This window comes from Aquarana catesbeiana, linkage group LG10 (genome assembly GCF_042186555.1).
Source record: "Aquarana catesbeiana isolate 2022-GZ linkage group LG10, ASM4218655v1, whole genome shotgun sequence".
Lineage (NCBI taxonomy): Eukaryota > Metazoa > Chordata > Amphibia > Anura > Ranidae > Aquarana > Aquarana catesbeiana.
Window position 1 is genome coordinate 124,046,977 of NC_133333.1, and position 21,934 is coordinate 124,068,910.

Genomic DNA, 21,934 nt, shown 5'->3' on the forward strand with positions numbered 1-21,934 from the left:
ATGGTGTTACAGTGCCACCATCTGGTGAACATCATCATAAGTTAATTTGCTTAAAAAAAAAAAGTCCAAAATGCACACACACTATGACAAGTTAAATAAATGGCAACATATAACTTGGTAGCAGATATAATTGCAGCATGGCAGTTAAAGAGACCCTGTCACCAGACCATTTTCTGGGCACAAAACAAACAAAAATAAATCCCTTATGAATATATGCAAACAAATTAACAAATAATTCACTGGAATCAATTCCAATGAAATAAACTGTATGTATCATTTTTAAGTGTAATAGTGCAGTCCCAGAAAAGCAAAAACTTCAACTTCCTTGTGTGAATAACGCTGTCCTTCAATAGCACCTAGCACCCAAATGTCTTCAATGTCCTTCTATGTGGATTCCAAGAGTTGATAAAAAATAACGACACTTTGCTGTGAACTTTCCCCTCCACCTTGTTATCCCCTTATTTGAATCGACTCACCAGATTCTTTGACCTTTAATAAATAAAAAGATCATTTTGCACTTTCCCACATTGAGAGACTAAACCGCGTTCTAATTCCTAATCTCACCATTCCATTATACACTCAGTATCATAGGTCAAAAAGAGAGAAGTTCCCAAGGGCCAGTTCATACCACAGAAGAGTCCTCTAGATGCGTTCTGGATGCTTTTCTGCTTGAGCTTTTTATCATATTTTTTATGCATTTCCGGATGCATTCCAACAGATGTATTCCAACATGCTGCAAGAGATTGATGTGAAAGTTAGTTAAAGTAATAATAGTTTAGCAGCAACCATTATTATAACTTATATGAACAAACCCTATAACCTGTCTCCACCCCAGAAATCAGACATGCTGCAAACATATGTATGAGTATTGGAGTAAAATTGGATGCAAGTTCTTTTGGGACCAGGGGCAGATGGGGATGGTGTTACATGATGCTAGAGGAAATGCACATAGTAAAAATATTCAGAGGGAAGGGTTGGTTACTTTTTAATTTCATTCACAGCAATTTTACTACATTTTGATGACCCTAATTAAACTCCAAGTCTTTGCATTCTGTGACAGAAATGGTTAGGATGGTGCAGAAAGAAAAAACTGCAGAGGGAAAACAATTTCCTCCACTGTGTGTTTTGCAGAGTTGTACCGTGTGTGTGTGTGTGTGTGTGTGTGTTTTTTTTTTTTTTTTTTTTTTTACTTTGCCCTGACTTACATTTTAAAGTGATTGTTAATTCTTTTTGTTCATTGAAATAATAAAGATTTTCATACTTACTTACTCGGCAATGGTATAGCACAAAGCGGTTCCTTACCTCCTCTTCTGGATTGCCCTGCCTGCACTCTACGCTCCTCCCCCCCTGCAGATGCCCCCTCAGCAAGCCATGTGCTAAAGAAGCACCCATGCAGGAGCACTCCTGATCCAGGCTATGAGCATCCATAGACACACACAGTGCCGATAAGCCCCACCCCCTCACAGAAATGTGACTTATAGCTGCAGGAGCCTATGGCTCATACTGTTCCTTGTGTTTCCTGTGAGACCAGGAAGAGGGAAGAGCGGTGTTATAGCCGGGGCAATGCTGGATCATAAAAGGTGTCAGGTAAGTGTTTAGAGATGGGGTGGAGAATAAGTAGTGGGGAGATTTATATCTTAATGGAGAGAATGCATTAAGGTAAAAAGAAAAAATCTGTTTGATTTTAGAACCACTTTAATTATGGTATACTAAGGTAAGAATTTCTATTCTAATTTTAGGTCTTCTTCAACCAAATCTTATTGCTTTGCCTCATCAACAAGGCGGTTCATTGCAGTCTCAAGCTGGAATGGGCCTGGTTAACCAGGTATGGTACCTTTCTTGCATGCATTAGTTACATTTCTAGATTACAACAAGTTGGATAATATTTGCAATGGTGCTGGAGACTAAATTTGATTAATTACTTTGTGCTTTTGACACAGGCAGTTGGACGGCCCAGCCTTTCAGGTTCTTCTGTAGAACCCCATTTAGAATTAGGACAGCACTTGCATCCTTCAAAACACATATCTGTTGCTCCAGATGAACCCAGTGATTTAGAAGAACTGGAAAAGTTTGCTAAAACATTCAAGCAGAGGCGAATAAAACTAGGCTTTACACAGGTGAGGCTATACTTCTTCCTGTGGCTACCAATGTGTTAGTAGGATTATGTATAGGCTATAGGATATAAAATACAGTGCATGAATATTAATTCTGCAAATTGTATCGTACTGCATGACAAATACACAATGATTCCTTGATATCTTACTACTGTGCATGTTTTAGAGCCTACTCAGGGCCTGTGCTTATTGTATATAGTGTGGTAATTTTAATGCCCGCTTATTTTTGTTGACTGCTAATACAGTTTTTTTTTCTTGTAACAAAGCCTCAGCTAAAAATATATTGTATGGATCTACAGATTGTATCTGTACCCCAGCAAACACATTTAAAGCAATTATAAAAAAATAAAGTATAAAGCAATATTGGCACAAAGGAGTAGGCATCATAAAGCAATAGTAATTACAAGTTGTTTTCTATCAGTGGTATTTAACCTTTCGGTGCAACTGTGGCTTTCCGAAGGTTAAGGCATATAAACCACCTCCCCACACATCCTACCCTGGCATCCCATGTGGCAATGTCCAGGCCTCTAAATATTCCCAATAGGCACCTAGCATTGCATTGATGGAATTAGAGTGGGGGTGGGGGGGGGGCTGTCTGTCTGACTATGCTCCAGTTTTCAGGACATTTCCAATTCAGAGTGCTTGACTGCAACATTTAGACTACACAATGATAATCACACGTTGAAAAAGAAATTGACTCTTGTCCATAAGTGACACTCTCTGGATCCCTGGCACATGGTCTAGGTACATGGTTGTTTCTAAAGAAGGGGATCAGTTTTCAGGCTCAGAGTCTTAAATTTACTTTGCATTGACATCTCTCTGCTAAGCCCTTTGGAAGAGATCAGAGCATGTAGGCAGGTTGTCCTACAGAATGTTGGCTGGGTTGTTGGCTGGCCCAGGCTGTTAATAAGGAGTTAATGTTCTGCACCTTTGTTCCTGGGCTATGCTGTCTAGCAGTGATGTATGTATCCCAAGACAAGCAGAACAAGATTACAAATTGTTTGTCAGATAGGACAGTTCGCATATATGTATTTTTACTATGTATCTAGCTGCTTTTCTGGATGCAGCTTTAAATGGCCGTGCAACTTTCAGACACCATTCTTCTACCTTTGTAAAGATTATAGTCTTATTGCGTTATTCATAGTTCAAATGTCTCATACTAGAAAAATTCTAGCAATTCTGATACCAAGATATATGCTCACACCATCTTCTACCTATATGTACTGTACTGAATAGGACTCACATAGGGTGAGCAAGATATCTGGAAACGTGGGTACTGGTTAGCCAGGGTAAAGAAGACACTGGAGCTGTAGTTTAAAGATAATTCCTTTATTGAAGACTTGACAACAGCAGAGAGAGTAAAATTAAACAAATTTCCCAAAATACGCAAACTAGATATGTTACTCACAAATGATGAGGCATGCATTAAAATAGTGCCAATGGTTGTGAAACACCACAGCATACTGAAGAGTTTAATAACAGTGCACATTTCTGTCCCACATAAAATATGGGGCTAACAGTTTCAAGGAAAGAAATTTCTCTGTGTCGGCGATGTCATAATAAGGAAAAAATGCTCCTGTGTTAGTAATGTCACTTTAGGAAAAAATGTCCCTTTGTAGGTGGTGTCACTGGAAAGAAAAAGTTCCACTATGCCTGTGATGTCACAATAAGGAAAAAATGCCAGTGTTGGTAGTGTCACCTTACGTAAAAATGCCCCTGCCTTGGTGGTGGCACTGGAGGGAAAAACATCCCTGTATCGAGGTGTCATTGGAAGGAACAAATTTTCTTGAGTTGATGGTGTTGCTAAAAGGAAAAATACGGGCGTGGCTTGACTATGGAGGAGTGAGGACATGCATCTCCTCAGCTCCGTGTCCACTGTCGCTTAATCATTAGCACGGAGGGTAGATTTCACCCCCGGAAAGGCAGGAAACATGTCCCAGGGACGGCAGGCACTCTCCCAGCAGTGAGGACGGATTGGGACCCGGCAGGAGCAGCTGGAAGATCTCTTCGGCAGGACACACAGACCGGGACATGAGGCCTCCAAGATGGCGCCAACGCCAAAAACTACTAAAGCAGCAAAGGCTGAACAGCGACCCGCGGCCCAGCAGCAACAACTCATAGAGTCCCACATCCCACCTCCGAGGTTGGTGAGTGACTCTGCCCATCCAGTTTCCCCGGGATCCTCCTGCCATGTCAGAGCCCCTGTCAGGTCAGACGACTTCCTAGGGGATGAGGACATAAAACGCCATATCTGGTCCCTCCCCAGATGATTTAGAGAAATTCACTACCAGGGTTGATAAGGTCTTTAAGGAAGACATAGCCCAGCTCAAAACTGACACCAATCAATTAGGGGTCAGGATGGAAAACATGGAACAGAGACTTGTTGAGGCCCTGCTTGCCATCTGTCTACTCCAGGACAGATGCAACACCCAGGATCAGAAAATTGAGACTTTATTGTGTCAGTTGGGAAACCGTACTTTGATTTTGATGGAGCGCACATTTTCTTTTACCAGGACATTTCCAGGCATACCCTCATGCAGCACAAAACTCTCCTCCCCCTGTTGAAAGCTATTCAAAAAGCTGGCCTGCCTTACCACTGGGGATTACCCTTCTACCTGCAGGCGACCAAAGATGGCAGACAGGCTACATTACCCACCAAGGATGACCTCCCACACTTCCTGGCCACTCTGGGACTCCAGCCAGTCGACTTTCCGGACTGGAGGGGACTACAGGAATATCCCTTGTGCAACTCCCTCAACACTGGCTCCCAGCCAAATGCAGAAGTCACAAGAGGGACCGCAGACGTCCCCCCTCTGCCTCTCACTTAGGCCATGCGTCCCCAAGGGACTGAAAAGACACTCCTCTCCCGCACCTGTTTTTACTTTTCTTATTTCATTCTCTAGCTTTTTGCTCTCTTAAACAGGCCCAGGCACTCTGAGACCGCCCCTTGCCTTGGGCGGGGACATAGACTCCGCCAAGCTGTGTGCCTTTGTGTGACTCCCTAGTGGAACACACGATTCTACTAGTTTAACAGATGATGATCTCCCTTGTTGACGTTTGGAGATGGCCTGGGGCTTCGGTCCCTGTCTACTATTGGCTGACCTGACTAAAAACAGAACCCCTTAGTTCCGCAAAAGTGTCCTCTCCTCTTGTCAACAGACAAACACCTGAGGGGCAGTGGTGGACTGGGGTTGAACCTCACAACCTTCCCTCTCATGGTGGTCCGCATTCCCCACGTAGGCTGTACCTTACTAGGTATATTTCCTTTTTTGGAAATGGGGACGGGTTCTGGGGGCTTCTCCCTAGCGGGGTCGAACCCGGCGCCCGCCCCCCAAATATTTCATGATGTGGTACTGTTACCAATGACATGTTGTGTTTTACATGTCTGTTTTGATGTCTCTGACCATTTCTTCTTCCTTCCCCCTTGTTTTTACTCCTCTCGCTCCATACCTCTTTACAGGAACTGCCTCCGGCTCCACCTCTCACGCTGCACCTGCCATCGTAACACAAGACTTACCTGTCCCATGGACTTCTATGGTGTCACTTAAGGTAACTTCCTATAATGTAGTTGGCCTCTGTTCTCCATGCAAGCGTAGCAAGTTGTGGTGGGAACTAAAGCGGTTAGGGGCCCAGGTGGTCTTCTTGCATGAGAAACACTTCACCCCCCCAGTCAATGACCAAACTGCCTACTCACCTGTATAACCAGTGGTTCTTGAGCAACTCGTCGGTCGCAGAATCCAGGGGCACAGCCATTGCCATGCACAAGTCTTGCCCCTTCCGAGACACCGGGAGCAGGGTGGACCCCCAGGGTCATTACGTCTTCTTAAAGGGGGCTATTGCGGAACAGAAGCTCACATTTGCTACAATTTATGCCTCTAATTCCAACCAACTTACCTTTAAAGACAACACCCTAGATAGCCTAGCGGACTTCAGAGAGGGCTCCCTGATTATGGGGGCGACTTTAACGTTAGCCCAGACCCGCTGCTTGACACATCACACTGGCGTCCCTCTCACTCCCACGCCTTCCCTAAACTCTTTCGCAGATCCCTAGAGACTCACCATCTGATAGATAGCTGGCGAGTGTTTCATCCCTCAGAGATTACAGCTATTACTCAAAGGTGCATGATGTCTATACCCATATAGATCTTCTCTGTGTAGACCATCTGATTCTGGAGCTGTTGCAGGCTTCGTCCATCGGGAATATAACTATCTCTGACCACGCTCTAGTGATGGCCACACTAGCTTTGCCGCCAGGTACCCATAGGGCCTGGTCGTGGCGACAAAATGAATCCCTGCTGGATGATGCAGCGGTGGTTTCTGGAGTCACAAATGTTCTGACCTATTACTTCAAAGAGAATACTACGGAGGGTATGAGTACGGGGATCATCTGGGAGGGTCCTAAGGCGGTGGTGAGGGCCGAACTGATCTCTTTGGGCTCCAAGCTCAAGAAAGCCCGTCAAACTGACTTCAATAGAGTACTTCAGGCGCTCCAACAGGCGGAACTTCAGCATAAACATGACGGAGACCCAGGGGCTCTGACAAAACTGACTGAATTGAGTGAACTATTCCTACACTTACTGGATCATCAAACACATAAACAATTATGATACATGTTGCATAAATATTATGAGCACGGCAATAAATGTGGTTGAATGCTGGCCAGAGCTCTCAGGAAGAAACGTGTGCTGATGTACGTACATAAGTTGCGCCTACCCTCTGATGAGCTCTCAGTCAGGTCCTCTCAATTTGCCTCCGGGTTTCGTGATTATTATGCTACACTCTATAACCTGGGGTCAGAACAGTCCCCAGATGCTCAGGTAGCAAAACTGACCGCCATTCAAGCTTACATGACTGCTTCTGGCCTTCCCCCGTTGACTGACGTGCAGTGCTCTACCTTGGGGTCCCCCATTACCCCTACTGAGATACAGTCAATGGTGAAGTCCTTGCCTAAGGGAAGAGCCCTGGCCCTGATGGGTTCACCAAGGCATACTATAGGTTGTTCCTACCCCTGCTGTCAGAGTCAATGTGTGGCTAGAGATGGGAAGGACCCAACTATGCCCCAAAGTTACCGACCTATATCCCTTCTTAATGTGGATATTAAGAGTTTAGCGGAAATCCTTGCGACCAGACTGAAACATCTAGTCCCACTTATTGTTCACCCTGACCAGATGGGGTTCATCGCAGGTTGGGAGGCTAGAGACAACTCCATGAGGGCAATACAGCTTATCCATTGGGCACATACCACCCCTGACTCCCCCCCCCCCCCACCTGATCTTGTCCACCGACGCAGAGAAAGCGTTTGACCGGGTCAACTGGACCTACCTACGCGCAGTGCGGGGAGACCCTGGGACTACAAACACATATGCTGACATGGATCATGGCCTTATACTCGGACCCGAGCGCTCAGGTCAAGGTCAATGGACTCCTCTCCCCAGATTCTTGATTAGAAATGGCACGAGACAGGGGTGCCCACTCTCACCCATTATTTTCTCCCTGGTGCTAGTACCTTTTCTATGCACTGTGCGGGCGAGCACAGATATCAAAGGACTGACGGTGGGTCATACGGAGCACAAGCTCCCAGCGTATGCCAATGATGTGCTATTCCACCTCACGGACCCCCTGATCTCCTTGCCCAACCGATGCGAGAACTCCAACACTTTGGGACACTCTCTAACGTTAAAATTAACTACACAAAATCCGAGATACTCCCTATTCAGTTCCCACCCTCCCTGGCTAGCAGGTTACAAACAGCCTTCCCATTCATCTGGGCTAAATCATCCCTAAAATATTTGGGCAATCGATTGACGGATAGATTCGATACCCTGTATGCAGCCAGTTACACCCCCTCCCCCCCTTGATGGCAATAGTGAAAAAAAGAAAAAAGCTCACTGGACTAAGACAGCCTTTACCTGGTTAGGGCCAATAAACATTGTAAAAATGAATATCGTCCCAAAAATACTGTTTTACATGCAGATGATACCTGTGTCCTTGCTTAGTGGTTTTTTGCCCAAATGTCTGGCATGATATCGAGCTTTGTCTGGAATAATCGGAGACCGAGAATTGCGCTTACAGTGCTGAGCCGCCCAAGAGAATCCTAAGCCTACTAGACATCCATATGTATTATAAGGCTAATGTCCTGCAGAGGATACTCAACTGGCACTTATACACACAATCCAAACTCTGGGTCTCCCTGGAGAAATACATGGTGGGCAGGAACCTGTCCAACGCCCCATGGCTGGCTCAGGAACACAGGGGGTTGTTGGACTTTGCTTCCCTATTGACGACCCAGCCTTTGGCAGCCTGGGATCGCCTCAACACCAAACCGGCCCTGGCACCCCCTGTGTCCCCACTGGCCCCATGGGGGTGGGGGGGTTCTGTGGTTCCCTCCTGGGGAACAGGTGGCTTCTTTCGGCCCCTGGGTGGATGATAGCAATGCCAGCTGTGGTAAACCTCTGCAGGACTGTAAATTATTACCCTTAGAGACCCTATGGGACCAGCACAGGAGTTTCCCTATGGACTTTGGCGGCACAGGCAATTTCATAATTTTTTTGAGACTCACAGGCACTCCATACAAGGTATCTCTACCCTTACACCATTTGAACGCTTCTTTATAGCAGAGGAACCGATCCCACGTATGGTCTCCGAACCCGACCATCTGATTGGCTCTACCACTTCCGCAGTTAAACCCACATACATCAGGTCCTGGGAACCAGACTTGGAGCTAGTTTTTACCCCCACCCAATTGTCCCACCTCTACCAATTTACCTGATCCAGCTCAATCGACTCCAAAACCCAGGGAACAAATTATAAGATACTGTCGCGTTGGTACCGCGTACCAGCGGACTTAGCACGAATTTACCCATCCACTTCAGACCAGTGCTGGAGGGGTTGTGGGCACAGGGGTACACTCCTGCACATTTGGAGGGACTGTCCGGTGATTAGACCCTATTGGGAAGATATTAGGTCCCAGATTAAGGACATTATGGGCCTGGCATTCCTCTTTCCCTGGTCCATTTCCTTTTGCACATGCCAGTTAGCCAATATAGAAAAAGTGTATTGCCTCACTTATTGAACGCAGCTAAGCGGCAGCTCCCCATATACTGGAAATGAACACAAATCCCTGGCAGGGAGGAATGGAGGCATAAGGTGAGTGAAATAAGGGAAGTAGAGGACTGGATCGTCACCTGCAGGGGTACCCAGGACCGCTTCTCCAGCACTTGGTCAGATTGGATAACATGGGTCTCCGACCCAGGACAAGTGTCCTCTAGCTTGGACGTGGCCCTACTGGAACTGGCAGAGCCATCCCTTAAGCGACGCCCTCAGACTCCACAAGTGAGAACAGAGACCTAATGTAATGTAATGTAACTTAATTTAGCAGCTTGAGGAGGAAGGGAAATTAGCTTTCTCTTTCGGTTACCCACCATATTTTGCTGTGGCAGCAGAGGCGAAGTGTGAGAGGTGAGGCTGGACGCAAGATTCCAGGTATGTTCCAGTTATTTTTTCTTTCTTTTCCTGCTCCCTATACTTTTTCTTACTTCTACCTAAACTTATCCTGGTCCCCTGACCAATGATAGTGTATTTGTTTATATATCAGGTGGTGAGTGGGGAGTGGACGTGCCAGCTAGACCGACAGGCTGGAGAGTTTGTTACCATGAGACAGCCTGGCTCACCCGGGGGTTGGCATAGTTTTGCCACCATGGAGCAGACACTTTACCTTGGGGTGACACTGACATGGGTGGTGTGCGGGGAGAGGTCAGTTGGAAGCCTATAGTTGCCCCCCTCCCCTTGCGCTCTGCTCAGGAGACCCATCCCTAAATCTTCATAACACACTATAATCTACTTGCTGTCTGAAGGGATGGCTAGTCCGCTCCCGCAATACAACTCCTCCTCAGGGGCAAATAAATGTGGACAATGGGACGGTTGGAGGTCCCCTCACCCTCTGTGAGGGGGGTGTCCCGCCACTACCCTGTTACATGATTGCAAGCCTTCCACACTCCTAGTTGGATTACCTATTCTAATTCTGTTGTTTGTTGTACATGTTTTATACTTTTAAATATATGACTCATGCAACATTTGATGCTTATGCCAATGGCTCTGCTCACTGAGATGTACTGGCTTGTCTTTCACAAATAAAGATTTTACAAAAAAAAAGGAAAAATACCACTGCATTAGTGTTGGCAGGAAAAACTTGCTGCTGCATCAGTGATGACAGTTTGAGTTGAATTACGGTGTCATCTGTGTCAGTATGATAAAGAAAAGCAGGGGAGCTTAGAGGTTGCGGGTCTTCTGTGGGCACATTTAACTAAACAAGTCAATTTCTAGATAGTCTTCCTGAATTAACTTTGTCTATGGGTCCAACCAAAGCCTAGACAGCTTCCCTACAGCATTATCTCAGTGCAGGCTGCCACTGGGAGAGAGTGCTTAACTGGCTGGTCAGTTCCCTGGTCCAATCTGGAGGGACAGCAGTATTCTCTGCTGGCCGGGTTTAAATGCTGTGTCAGTGAAAGGGGGTAGGCTGATGAAAGGAGCAGGCCGTTACAGGCTGTTGCAGTGCGGCATGGCTGTGTAGCAGTGTGGTAGGTGAAGCACCTGTTTCAGTGAGTGAGGTGCCTGTACTCAGAAGGAGGTGAATTCTTAGTGAGCCGCCCCCCCCCCCCTGTTATGCCCACAGTGAGCTACTATTGGAGGAGAAAAAGAGCATAATTCTCCCTCCAGCAGCTATTGAGGCCCCCTGCTCCTTCTGACACTCCCGTCAGTGAGGCAGTGGCAAAATGCAATGAACTCAAGCTCCCAGCATGCTCTCCCACCCTCTAAATAAAAACACTGAGCCGGGGCACGTGCTCCTTCTGCCCCTTCCCTCTTGACCTGGCTCTGGTGTGTGGCTCCAAAACTTTGCTGAATTATGAAATCACAATAGTTCCCTCAGATTTTAAGAACACGGCATTGTACCAAATACAGGTTAGGTAATCTGGAACTGCCTAAGAATCAGTAGCTCAGTATGAAACAAAAAGAATCCTCATTGACAGTAAGTATTTTAATGATAGAATTCATTCCTTAGATATAATGATGTAACCAATAGCTGGATAGAGATTCGGTTAGAGAATGTGTAATTATGAGTTTGTATATGGCAAATGTTAACAAAATGCACATATAAATGTATTTATTTGTTAACAGGGTGATGTTGGCCTGGCTATGGGGAAGTTGTATGGAAACGATTTTAGCCAAACAACAATATCTCGATTTGAAGCTCTGAACCTGAGTTTTAAAAACATGTGTAAGCTGAAACCTCTTTTGGAGAAATGGCTAAGTGATGCAGGTAATACTGATAGGAGTATGTACAAATGAAATGATGTGCACTACATCAGTATGTAACATAAATGTTATGTTTAAAAAGTACAGACGCCAAATAGTGACAGATATACTCAGCTTATCTTTGGCCTTTCAGAATCTGCCCCATCTGATTCCGCTATGACACAAAACAGCACATATCCACAATTAAGTGAGATGTTTGGGCGTAAAAGGAAAAAAAGGACAAGTATAGAGACTAACATACGCCTGACTTTGGAGAAACGGTTTCAAGATGTAAGTAATATTATGTGAGGCTCTTATTATTTTCTGTAATATATAGAGACCCTGCACATTTCCTGTCAGTTACCTGTACAGACATCTTAAATTTCCTCTTCTAGAACCCAAAACCAAGCTCAGAGGAAATTAGCATGATAGCTGAACAGTTGGCTATGGAGAAGGAAGTGGTACGGGTTTGGTTCTGCAATCGTCGCCAGAAGGAAAAAAGAATTAACTGTCCAATTAACTTGCCTCTGAAGTCTCCTCTCTATAATTCAAGAATGGTAAGACCTAAAACTGTCTACAAAAGGGTACCCTGTCATATTTATTATACTGTAGCCTTCACAGTTAGCTATTTTAGGTCTAGTTTTGTTCTTGCTATTGAAACCTACAAGTTCGGTAAAAAAAAAAAAAAAAAGAAGGAATGACTTGGGAAAGGACTAAATGAACACTGTAATGCCCCGTACACACGGTCAGACATTGATCGGACATTCCGACAACAAAATCCATGGATTTTTTCTGACGGATGTTGGCTCAAACTTGTCTTGCATACACACGGTCACACAAAGTTGTCGGAAACTCCGATCATTCTGAACGTGGTGACATAAAACACGTACATCGCGTCTATAAATGGGGCAATAGCCAATAGCTTTGGTCTCTTAATTTATTCTGAGCATGCGTGGGACTGTGTGCCTCGGATTTGTGTACACACGATCGGAATTTCCGACAACGGATTTTGCTGTCGGAAAATTTTATATCCTGCTCTCAAACTTTGTGTGTTGGAAATTCCAATGGAAAATGTGTGGTGGAGCCCACACACAGTTGGATTTTCCGTCAACAAGGTCCTACCACACATTTAGGACACACACAGTCGGAAAATCCGACTGTGTGCGTGTACAGGGCATAAGACTCTGCATTAACAAATAAAAATGTAATATAAGTGGTGTTCCACTATTCCTCAGTGAATAATACAGTGAAATGCAAAATCAATATAAAGGTGTGCAATAATGCAAAATACAAATGATCAAAGAATCCAAGAAGCAAGGGTGATTATTATCACAAATGTATATAATGTCCAATAAACTGATAAGTATCAAGTGCTGAGTTATAAACGGTGCTCAATTCTTCTTTAAAACAATCCAACATGTTCTCTGTGCTTCCACCAATCCAAGTGCTCACAAAACTCTCACCTCATTACCATGTATAATGAGCTTTGTGATCAGGTTCCAATAAGAGGCTGGTGATCCTTCCTCCCAATACCCTCCTTCTTACCTCCTCAGTGTGGAATAAAGGATCCAGGCTCCTAGGGCTGTAGTTCCATATGTGGGGGTGAAATAGACAATATGCCTCCCATAGTGTAAAACGTTTAAAATATAACCATTTATTTAAAAGACGATTAAACACTTACATCAAAGCAAAATAAAAAGCGCATGAAATCAGAAAAACAGCAAGGTTTTCCACCTCTCACGTCATTTCCGGTCCGCCGTCTACTCCAGCCATGCCCTGCGCGTTACGTCACGTGACTTCCTCAGGGGAACCACGCTATTTATCTGCTAGGGTTAAAGACTATATTGATATTATCATAACGGCCATTTTCCCTATGACCAATTCGCTAAGTTCAGATGCTAGAGGGCCAGGAAGGATCTTAAAGTGGCCATTTTGTTGGAGACCATACTATACCCTGTCCTCCATTTTCTAACAGGTTTAGGGGTATAATTCTATGTAGATAATTGCAAAGCATATATAAGCCAATCTTCATAGATGCCATTAATAAAACTATCAAATCTATTCTCCAAATATACTAAAGGCTATATATTAGAGGCAAGCCAATGTATTGAGTGGTAGTCGCATTTGGGGCTGTATGCATTCTGGGACATATGCACTTAGTCCTCTCCAACTACTGCATATTTTAACCTGAAAGTGATGTACGTAGTCCTAAGTACTAGTGTACATGTGGCCTTAGAAGGGTGTCAAATCCAGGATAGATAAAAGTCAGAATCAACTATAAAAGAACAGATCACAAATGCAAGCTGATATTTTGTTACATTTATCCACCTACATAAGTCATAATAAAGAGCAAGCATGTATAAATCCGATGCTTCTTTTCCCTAATAAAGCAACTCTGTCACTATACTTTCTTTTCTTTTACAGGCCCCCCCCCCCCCCAGATGATAAACAATACAACTCCGCAAGTAATGCCTTAAATCTTTGCTCTCTAAAAGGGGTTGCAAACCCTCTGTTGTTTTTTTAAATAACAAACATATCATACCTCCAATGTGCAGTTCATTTTGCACAGTGTGGCCCCCGATCATCATCTTCTGGGGTCCCCCAACGGAGCTCGCGGCTCCTCCTCGCATCGGTAAACAACCTAGGAGAAGCGTTTTCCCTGGGAGTTACCTTGCGGGCCTACTCCCGAGTCCAGCATTTGTGTGCATAGACACAGAATGCTGGACTCGACCCCGCCCCCCGGCACCTGTGTCATTTGATTTGATTGGATAGATTGATAGCAGCGCAGCCATTGTCAATCAAGAGCGGAGAACCCCGGGCAGAGAGGTACAGAGCATCTCCACCGAGGGAACGAACAGGCTCAGGTAAGTAAAACGGGGGGGGGCTAGGGGGCCAGTCAGTGTCAGAAGTTTTTTCACCTTAATGCATTGAATGCGTTAAGGTGAAAAAACACAAGGGTTTACCTTTAAAGTGCTTGTGCCTCTGCCAGAATCTTCCCATCTGATACTTCTGGGAATGTCGGATACCTGAATCAATCGCTGTGCCCTGTGGTTCCATCTAGCCCTTAGATCACTATTGTGTTCTGTACTGACCTAGGGCCACAAGATGTTACCACAGTGCACAAGGAAAGGGCATCTGACACTCCAGGAAGTGTGTCGGATGCAGAGGATCCTTCAGCAAACTTGGATTTTCAAGTGAGCTAAGACCAGAAGTGCTACTCTCTGTAGGGGTAAATACATTTTATATTCTTATCTACTATTGATAGATTCCTTTAATGCATATGAAAACCAAGGCTTACCAATCCTTAGATGTGATGACTACATTGGTTTTCTTTTTGCTGGTTTTCTTTTTGCAGGTGTTTAACTTTGTTTTCACCTTATGGCCCTGCCAGTAACACACTTCTTTTTTAGAATGACCACACGCCTATTCACCTTACTGTATCTATTGGGAAGAAGCTTTGTTGCCATAGGACAGGACTACAAACACATCATCCTCTCCTCTTCCCCATAAGATAGAGAGCAGGGGTTCTGTAGTGCTCAGAGATAGCTGGCAACAATGTAATTCATAGAAGAATAGTACATGCAAAGAGCAAAAACATTTATCAGCTGATATAATTTCTGGCAGAATTACTAATATTTGCAGTTTTTGAAAAGATATAACAAACTGTAATCAGTACTATACTTAATGGACCAAATAAGAGAAGTTAGGAGGGGAGGAGTTGTTAGGTTTATTTAAAAGGTATGTAAACCCTAAGAACAAAAATGCAAAATATTACAAATTATAGTCCTTGGATGTGCTAGCTTCCTTTTCTTATTTCTTCTTTTTTCAAGCTAAGAACATTATCAGAAAATACCTGTTGATTTTGTCAGAGATACCATGTCCTTGTCACTTCCTGTGAGCTGCACAGAATAACTTCCTTCCTAGCTATATTCTTTAATCTACCAATTGCCCTGCCTCCATGTAATGGAGACACGGACATATTTGTATTTCATATGAGAAGAACAGCCTAGGGTTACAACCATTGCTCCCTGCATAGATACAGTGGAGGAGTGTTGTAGCCACCCAGGGACAAGAAGTGTTTTATTTGCAGGATCACCAGGTAAAAAATGAACGTAGCCAGCACACAAGGACTATTACGTTTTTGGATTTTTGGATTTAGGTTTAAATACGCTTTATTATTCTCCATTAGTCTGTTAACTTGAAATATAGCTACTGTATATAGCACAAATCTTCTGATTGGTGAGAATCATGAGGTTTTCTCAGTTGTTGATTGAAGGAAGTAGAAAATAGAGAAATTTAAAGTAAAGATAAAATGCACAGTGGTGGAACTACTAGGGCCGCAAAGTTCAAGCTTGCGACTGGGCCCTAGAAATTTGCCACTTAGGGAGGCCTCAATAGCCCGGACTGTGGCTCCCCAGCAGCTGCAGAGGAGAGGAGAGAGACCGGATCAGCTTCTCTTCCGCCCACTCCTGTGTCTGCCCTGCCCACACTCCCCAGCAGTGCTATGCCTCAGAGAAGGGGATGTCTGGACGGGAAGTTTGAAGCCCAGCAGCCAGAAGACAAAAAGTGCTGATAGCTGATGCCTCTGCATCCACTATGAGTGAAGTCTCCCCCCCTCCCTCCTTTTTCTCTCCTGTCTCCCAGTAAGTGCTCTAATGTAAGGGGGGGCCTGATATAAGGGGTGCTCTGTGGACTCTGATGTAAGGAGGGCTTTAGTGAGCAGAGACCCCATTACATCAGAGATCCTCTTCACATTCCAGAGTCCACAGAGATCCCTCTTATAGTGTACGTAGAAATTTGGCGTACTCTGGTGTGAGGGGGGCTCTGCGGACTCTGGTGGGAGGGGGCGCTCTGCGGACTCTGGTGCGAGGGGGCACTCTGCGGACTCTGGTGCAGGGGGGCGCTCTGTGGACTCTGGTGCGAGGGGGGCGCTCTGCGGACTCTGGTGCGAGGGGGGCGCTCTGCGGACTCTGGTGCGAGGGGGGCGCTCTGCGGACTCTGGTGCGAGGGGGGCGCTCTGCGGACTCTGGTGCGAGGGGGGCGCTCTGCGGACTCTGGTGCGAGGGGGGCGCTCTGCGGACTCTGGTGCGAGGGGGGCGCTCTGCGGACTCTGGTGCGAGGGGGGCGCTCTGCGGACTCTGGTGCGAGGGGGGCGCTCTGCGGACTCTGGTGCGAGGGGGCGCTCTGCGGACTCTGATGTGAGGGGCGCTCTGCGGACACTGATGTGAGGGGCGCTCTGCAGACTCTGGTGTAAGGGGCGCTTTACGAGCTTTGATTTAAGGGGGGGCTCTGAAGACTGATGTATAGGATGCTCTAGGACCTCTGATTAATGGGGAATGCAGGGAACTCTGTAGTAAAGGAGGACTCTGAACTCCAATGTAAGAGGGGGTTATGGGAACCCTGATTAAAGGGGAATGCTGGGAACTTTGATGTAAGAGGGGGCTCTGGTTACCAGAGACCCCCTTATATCACAGTTCCCCTTGACATCAGAGTCTGCAGTCCTTTTTACATAAGAGTTCCCGCCTTACATCAGAGTTCTCAGTGTTCCCCCTTAAAACATCAGAGTCTGCAGAGTTGCTCCTTGCAATGTAAGGGAACTCTGGGGATTCAGATGTAAGAGGAAACTCTGGGGATTCAGATGTAAAAGGAAGCTCTACAGATTCAGATGTAAAAGGGGAACTCTACAAATTCAGATGTAAAAGGGGACTCTGTTGATTCAAGTCCCATTTGATGCAAAAATCACACTCTATTTACTGCAATGCAAAATCATGTCCCATTGACTTCAATGCAAAAACTCCCCCTATTGACTTTAATGCACAATCGTATCCCATTGACTTCAATGTAAAGGCGCCAGCCACATGACAAAATTAAAAAAAACTGTCTGTTTGTTCGGCCAAGTGCATCCTGAGTTTTCAGTTTCGGCTTCGGAATTTTCATTTTGATGCACCACTAAAAAATATAAGTATAGTTATCAGGCTCCTACTTACCAGACCGGCGAGTCCTGTCGGGCAGAGAGGAGGCTCCCTTACCCTCCGACTATCGGCCCCCTGGTAGAGTAAACAGAGGGTACGAAAGTACGGAGTGGTATGAAGGCCTGTATTGTAGTCCCGGTATAGCAGTCCAGACAGTGCAGGGTTAACAGGTGAGTAGGCTGAAGGAGGCTGGAACACAGGCACAGAGCTGAGCAGGCTTTGCAAGGACAACAGGCTGGAAGTAAGCAGACCAGCAGATAGGATCCAAGGGAGCAGGCAGACGGATGGTCAGGAGACAGGCCGGGTTTGGTAACAGACGGTCAGCAAAGGTACAAAGGAACAGGCAATCGGATGGTCAAACAAGCAGGGGTCGATGCAGGCAGAGTTCAGAGAGAGATCGGGGGACAAGGCCGGGTCAATAGGTATTTCAGGAACAGGAGAGATACAAATCAGGCTCTAGGAAGACTAGCTGTTGATTAGGCAGCACTGGACACAAGAACACACCAGCTTAAATGGGGCTCTTGGCGCCAAACGACGTGCACGCGCGCGCCCCGGCACGCACAGGCACGCGCGCCCGCCAACGCCCGCGCGCGCGCCCCCGCACACCGGCGCGCACAACGGAACGATCCTGAACACACGCGCCGGTGCCGCGAGGAACACGCACGGCGAGGTCCGCGGGAATGCGCGCGCCAACGCGCGCCGACGCGCCCAGACGCACACCACCGCGGACGCTCCGCCTGCCGAGGTAAGCCCCCTGACAGTGCCCCCTCCTCAAGGGCAGCCTCCGGATGCCCAGCTGGGCCAACCTGGGTGCATGGGAGTTCTTAAAGGCACGTAACAGTTCGTTAGCATGAAGGTTACTCTCGGGTTCCCAAGAGTTATCTTCGGGTCCATACCCCTTCCACTTAATGAGGTACTGGAGCTGATTCTGCCTCTTCCTACAGTCCAGGATTGCTTCAACTTCAAACTCCTCCTCATTGTTGACCAAAACAGACTCCGGTGGCTTGGCCTTACGGTCAGGAAAGGGATCAGGGACAACTGGTTTCAATAACGACACGTGAAAGACCGGGTGAATTCTAAGAGACTCTGGTAGACAAAGTTCAAAGGCAACATCATTCACCTTTCTTTTCACCCGAAACGGGCCCAGGAACTTAGGTCCCAACTTCCTGGAGGGACAGGCCAACTTTAGATTAGTTGTGGAGAGCCACACTTGGTTGCCAGGCTCAAGGACGAGTTCTCCTCGCCTTTTCTTGTCAAACATCCTTTTGAAGGAAGCCTGAGATTGGGCCATGGTTTCCTGCAGGATTTTACAGTTACTAGAGAAGAACTCCATTGTTTCCGTTACTGCGGGTAGGGTACATTCCGGAATAGAACTGGGAAGGAAAGAAGGATTGAATCCGTAGTTTGCAAAGAAAGGAGTCTGGTTAATGGCAGAATGCAGGGAGTTATTATATGAGAATTCAGCGACCGGTAACAAGGACACCCAGTCGTCCTGCGAAAATACAGAAAAACAACGGAGGTATTGCTCCAGCGTCTGGTTAGTTCTTTCAGTCTGGCCGTTCGTCTGAGGGTGGTAGGCCGAGGAAAACGCTAATTCAATTTCCAGGGCGGCACACAGTGCTCTCCAGAACCGGGAGGTGAATTGGACACCCCGATCGGATACAATATTCGCAGGTACCCCATGTAATCTCACTATTTCTTTGATGAATATTTTCGCCGTTTCTACGGCTGTGGGAGTGCCTTTCATAGGGAGGAAGTGTGCCATCTTGGATAGCCTATCGATCACCACAAAGATGGTTGAGAAACCTTCGGAAGGGGGCAACTCCACAATGAAGTCCATAGACAACATTCTCCAAGGTCTATCAGGAATCGGTAAGGGCCTCAATAAACCCCAAGCCCTTGAGCGGTTGCATTTATTCCGGGCACAGGTGTGGCAAGAACCCACATACCTTTTACAGTCCTCCAGGAGACAAGGCCACCAAAAGGTGCGTAACACCAATTCCGAAGTTTTCCGAGCTCCGAAGTGACCCGCCAGCTTGTGGTCATGGCATAGTTCCAGTATCAGCACTCTAAGTTTTTCAGGTACAAAAATCTTGCCTTCATGCCAGAGCAACCCGTCATTTAAACTGGTTCCGGTAGGTAGGGGAATTTCAGAGGAGGTCTGTTTAATCCTGGAAATTAAATCTTCCTGGAGGAGTAAGAAGTTTCCTGCTGGCAAAATAGTTTCGGGAGGAGCAATTTCCTTGGAATCGTGAAACATTCGTGATAGGGCATCAGGTTTTCCATTCTTGGATCCGGGTCTGTACGTAATATGAAAGGAGAAGCGGGGAAAAAAAAGTGCCCATCTAGCCTGTCGTGGTTTAAGTCGCTTTGCTGCCCTTAGGTATTCCAAGTTCTTATGATCGGTAAAGATGAGAACCGGATGTACAGCACCCTCCAACAGATAGCGCCATTCCTCCAGAGCCGCCTTGATGGCCAACAGTTCCCGATCTCCCACGTCATAATTCTTCTCAGACGATGAGAGTTTACGGGAAAAGAATGCTACGGGAAACAAGAGGGCTTTGGGACCCTGGCGTTGAGAAAGTACCGCCCCTACTGCGATCTCCGATGCATCCACTTCCAGCACAAACGGTAGCGCAGGGTCCGGGTGTTTGAGGATAGAAGCAGAAGTAAACAGTCCCTTTAATTTCTCGAAAGCTGCCTGTGCCCGGGGCGACCAGCAGAATCGTACCCCCTGTCTAGTAAGTTCAGTAATTGGTGAAATGATCTTAGAGAAGTCTTTAATAAACTTTCTGTAGAAATTAGAAAATCCTACGAAGCGTTGGACCCCTTTTTTGTCTGTAGGAGCAGGCCAGTCCAGGATGGCCGACACTTTTTGTGGATCCATCTTAATTCCATCTACCGAAATAATGAGTCCCAAGAACTGAATACTCTGACGTTCAAACTCACACTTGTCCAGTTTAGCGTATAGGCCGTGCTGCCTGAGCCGGGCAAGAACATTCCTGACGTGCCTGCGGTGATCAATCAAAGAAGAGGAGAAGATGAGTATGTCGTCCAGATAGACAATGACGTAGAGGTCCAAGATTTCTCTAAAGATGTCGTTTACAAAGTGCTGGAACGTTGCTGGGGCATTACAGAGACCGAAGGGCATAACCTGGTACTCGAAATGTCCAAAGCGAGTGCGAAACGCTGTCTTCCACTCATCACCCTCTCGGATGCGGATTAGATTGTAAGCACCCCGAAGATCTAATTTAGTAAAGATTCTGGCAGTGCCCAGCCTTTGGAATAGTTCAGGTACCAGAGGGAGTGGGTAACGATTTTTAATAGTTATCTTGTTCAATTCACGGTAATCAATGCATGGCGGCAGAGAATGGTCTTTCTTTTCCACGAAGAATAAGCCCGCACCGGCCGGGGAGGTGGACGGGCGGATAAACCTTTTCTTCAGATTTTCATCTAGATACTGCTTCAGGGTGCCCAGCTCCTGCTCAGTCAGGGGGAAGATCCGGCCAAAGGGTACCTCGGTACCTGGAAGTAATTCAATTGGGCAGTCGTAGGGCCTGTGTGGAGGTAGTACTTCTGCCCCCTTCTTACTAAACACATCCGCAAAGTCTTGATAAGGCTCAGGGATAGCTTGAAGCAGATCAACATCCGGAAGTAGACCGAGGAGTTGGGTACCCTCACGGCCAATCCCCTGTAAACAGTGTTGAAGACAATATCCAGAGAGGAACTTGACATTACCAGAAGCCCAGTTGATTTGAGGGTTGTGCACCTGCAGCCAAGGCATTCCCCAAGAATGACAGGAAAAAGGGGGGACGAGATGGCGTCCAAACAAAGATATTCTCGGTGACGTTGGCCAATGATGGCTTCTAAAGGGATAGTTTCATGAGTGACCGGACCGGAGCAGAGAGCAGATCCGTCTGCAAGATGAACAGCTAGGCTTTAAGTCTTGGGTTGGAGTGGAATGGCATGTTGGGAGGCAAAGGTCCGGTCGATAAAACAGCTGCAGGCTCCGGAATCAATGATAGCTGGGACTTGGATGGCCTCTCCGGGAAGCTGTAAAGTGACAGAAATGGTTAGATGCGAGCCAACAGTGGGTACAACAGTAGCACAGATACGATCAGCAGAGTGACACTTACGTGTCTTGTTGGGGCAGCCGTTGGCGTAGTGCCCGGATTCCCCACAGTAGAGGCAGAGATTGTGTGCCCGTCTGCGTGTTTTCTCTTCAGGGGTTAAAGAAGGGCGGAATAGACCGAGTTGCATAGGTTCTGGCGCTTCATTGGTTGTGGCAGGTGGAGGAGCGAGAGATCTGCTGGGAGGACAGGGTACTTGTGGAATCATCCAGGTGGGGCGAAAGGTACCGGTGGTTCTTTCAGCACGTCGCTCTCGTAATCTTCGGTCTATTTGGATGGACAGGTTGATAAGCTCCTCCAGGGTCTGTGGTACCCCTACCCGTGCCAGTTCATCCTTGAGGGGATCTGATAACCCCATCCTGAACTGATGGCGCAACGCGGCGTCATTCCACGCAGTGTCAGAACTCCATCGTCTGAACTCGACGGC

The 21,934-nt window shown here is 46.5% G+C and overlaps 1 protein-coding gene across 4 annotated transcripts in view; it reads left to right on the forward strand.

Annotated features, from left to right (window-relative positions):
* POU2F3 (POU class 2 homeobox 3) overlaps positions 1-21,934 on the forward strand; it is a 208,487-nt gene that overhangs the window by 176,094 nt on the left and 10,459 nt on the right. For all 4 annotated transcript variants that reach the window (XM_073602564.1, XM_073602561.1, XM_073602562.1 and 1 more), the window contains 5 exons: positions 1,740-1,825; positions 1,941-2,117; positions 11,289-11,430; positions 11,560-11,696; positions 11,801-11,962. In XM_073602564.1, the coding sequence (XP_073458665.1) occupies positions 1,740-1,825; positions 1,941-2,117; positions 11,289-11,430; positions 11,560-11,696; positions 11,801-11,962 (704 nt within the window). The remainder of the gene's footprint in view (positions 1-1,739; positions 1,826-1,940; positions 2,118-11,288; positions 11,431-11,559; positions 11,697-11,800; positions 11,963-21,934) is intronic.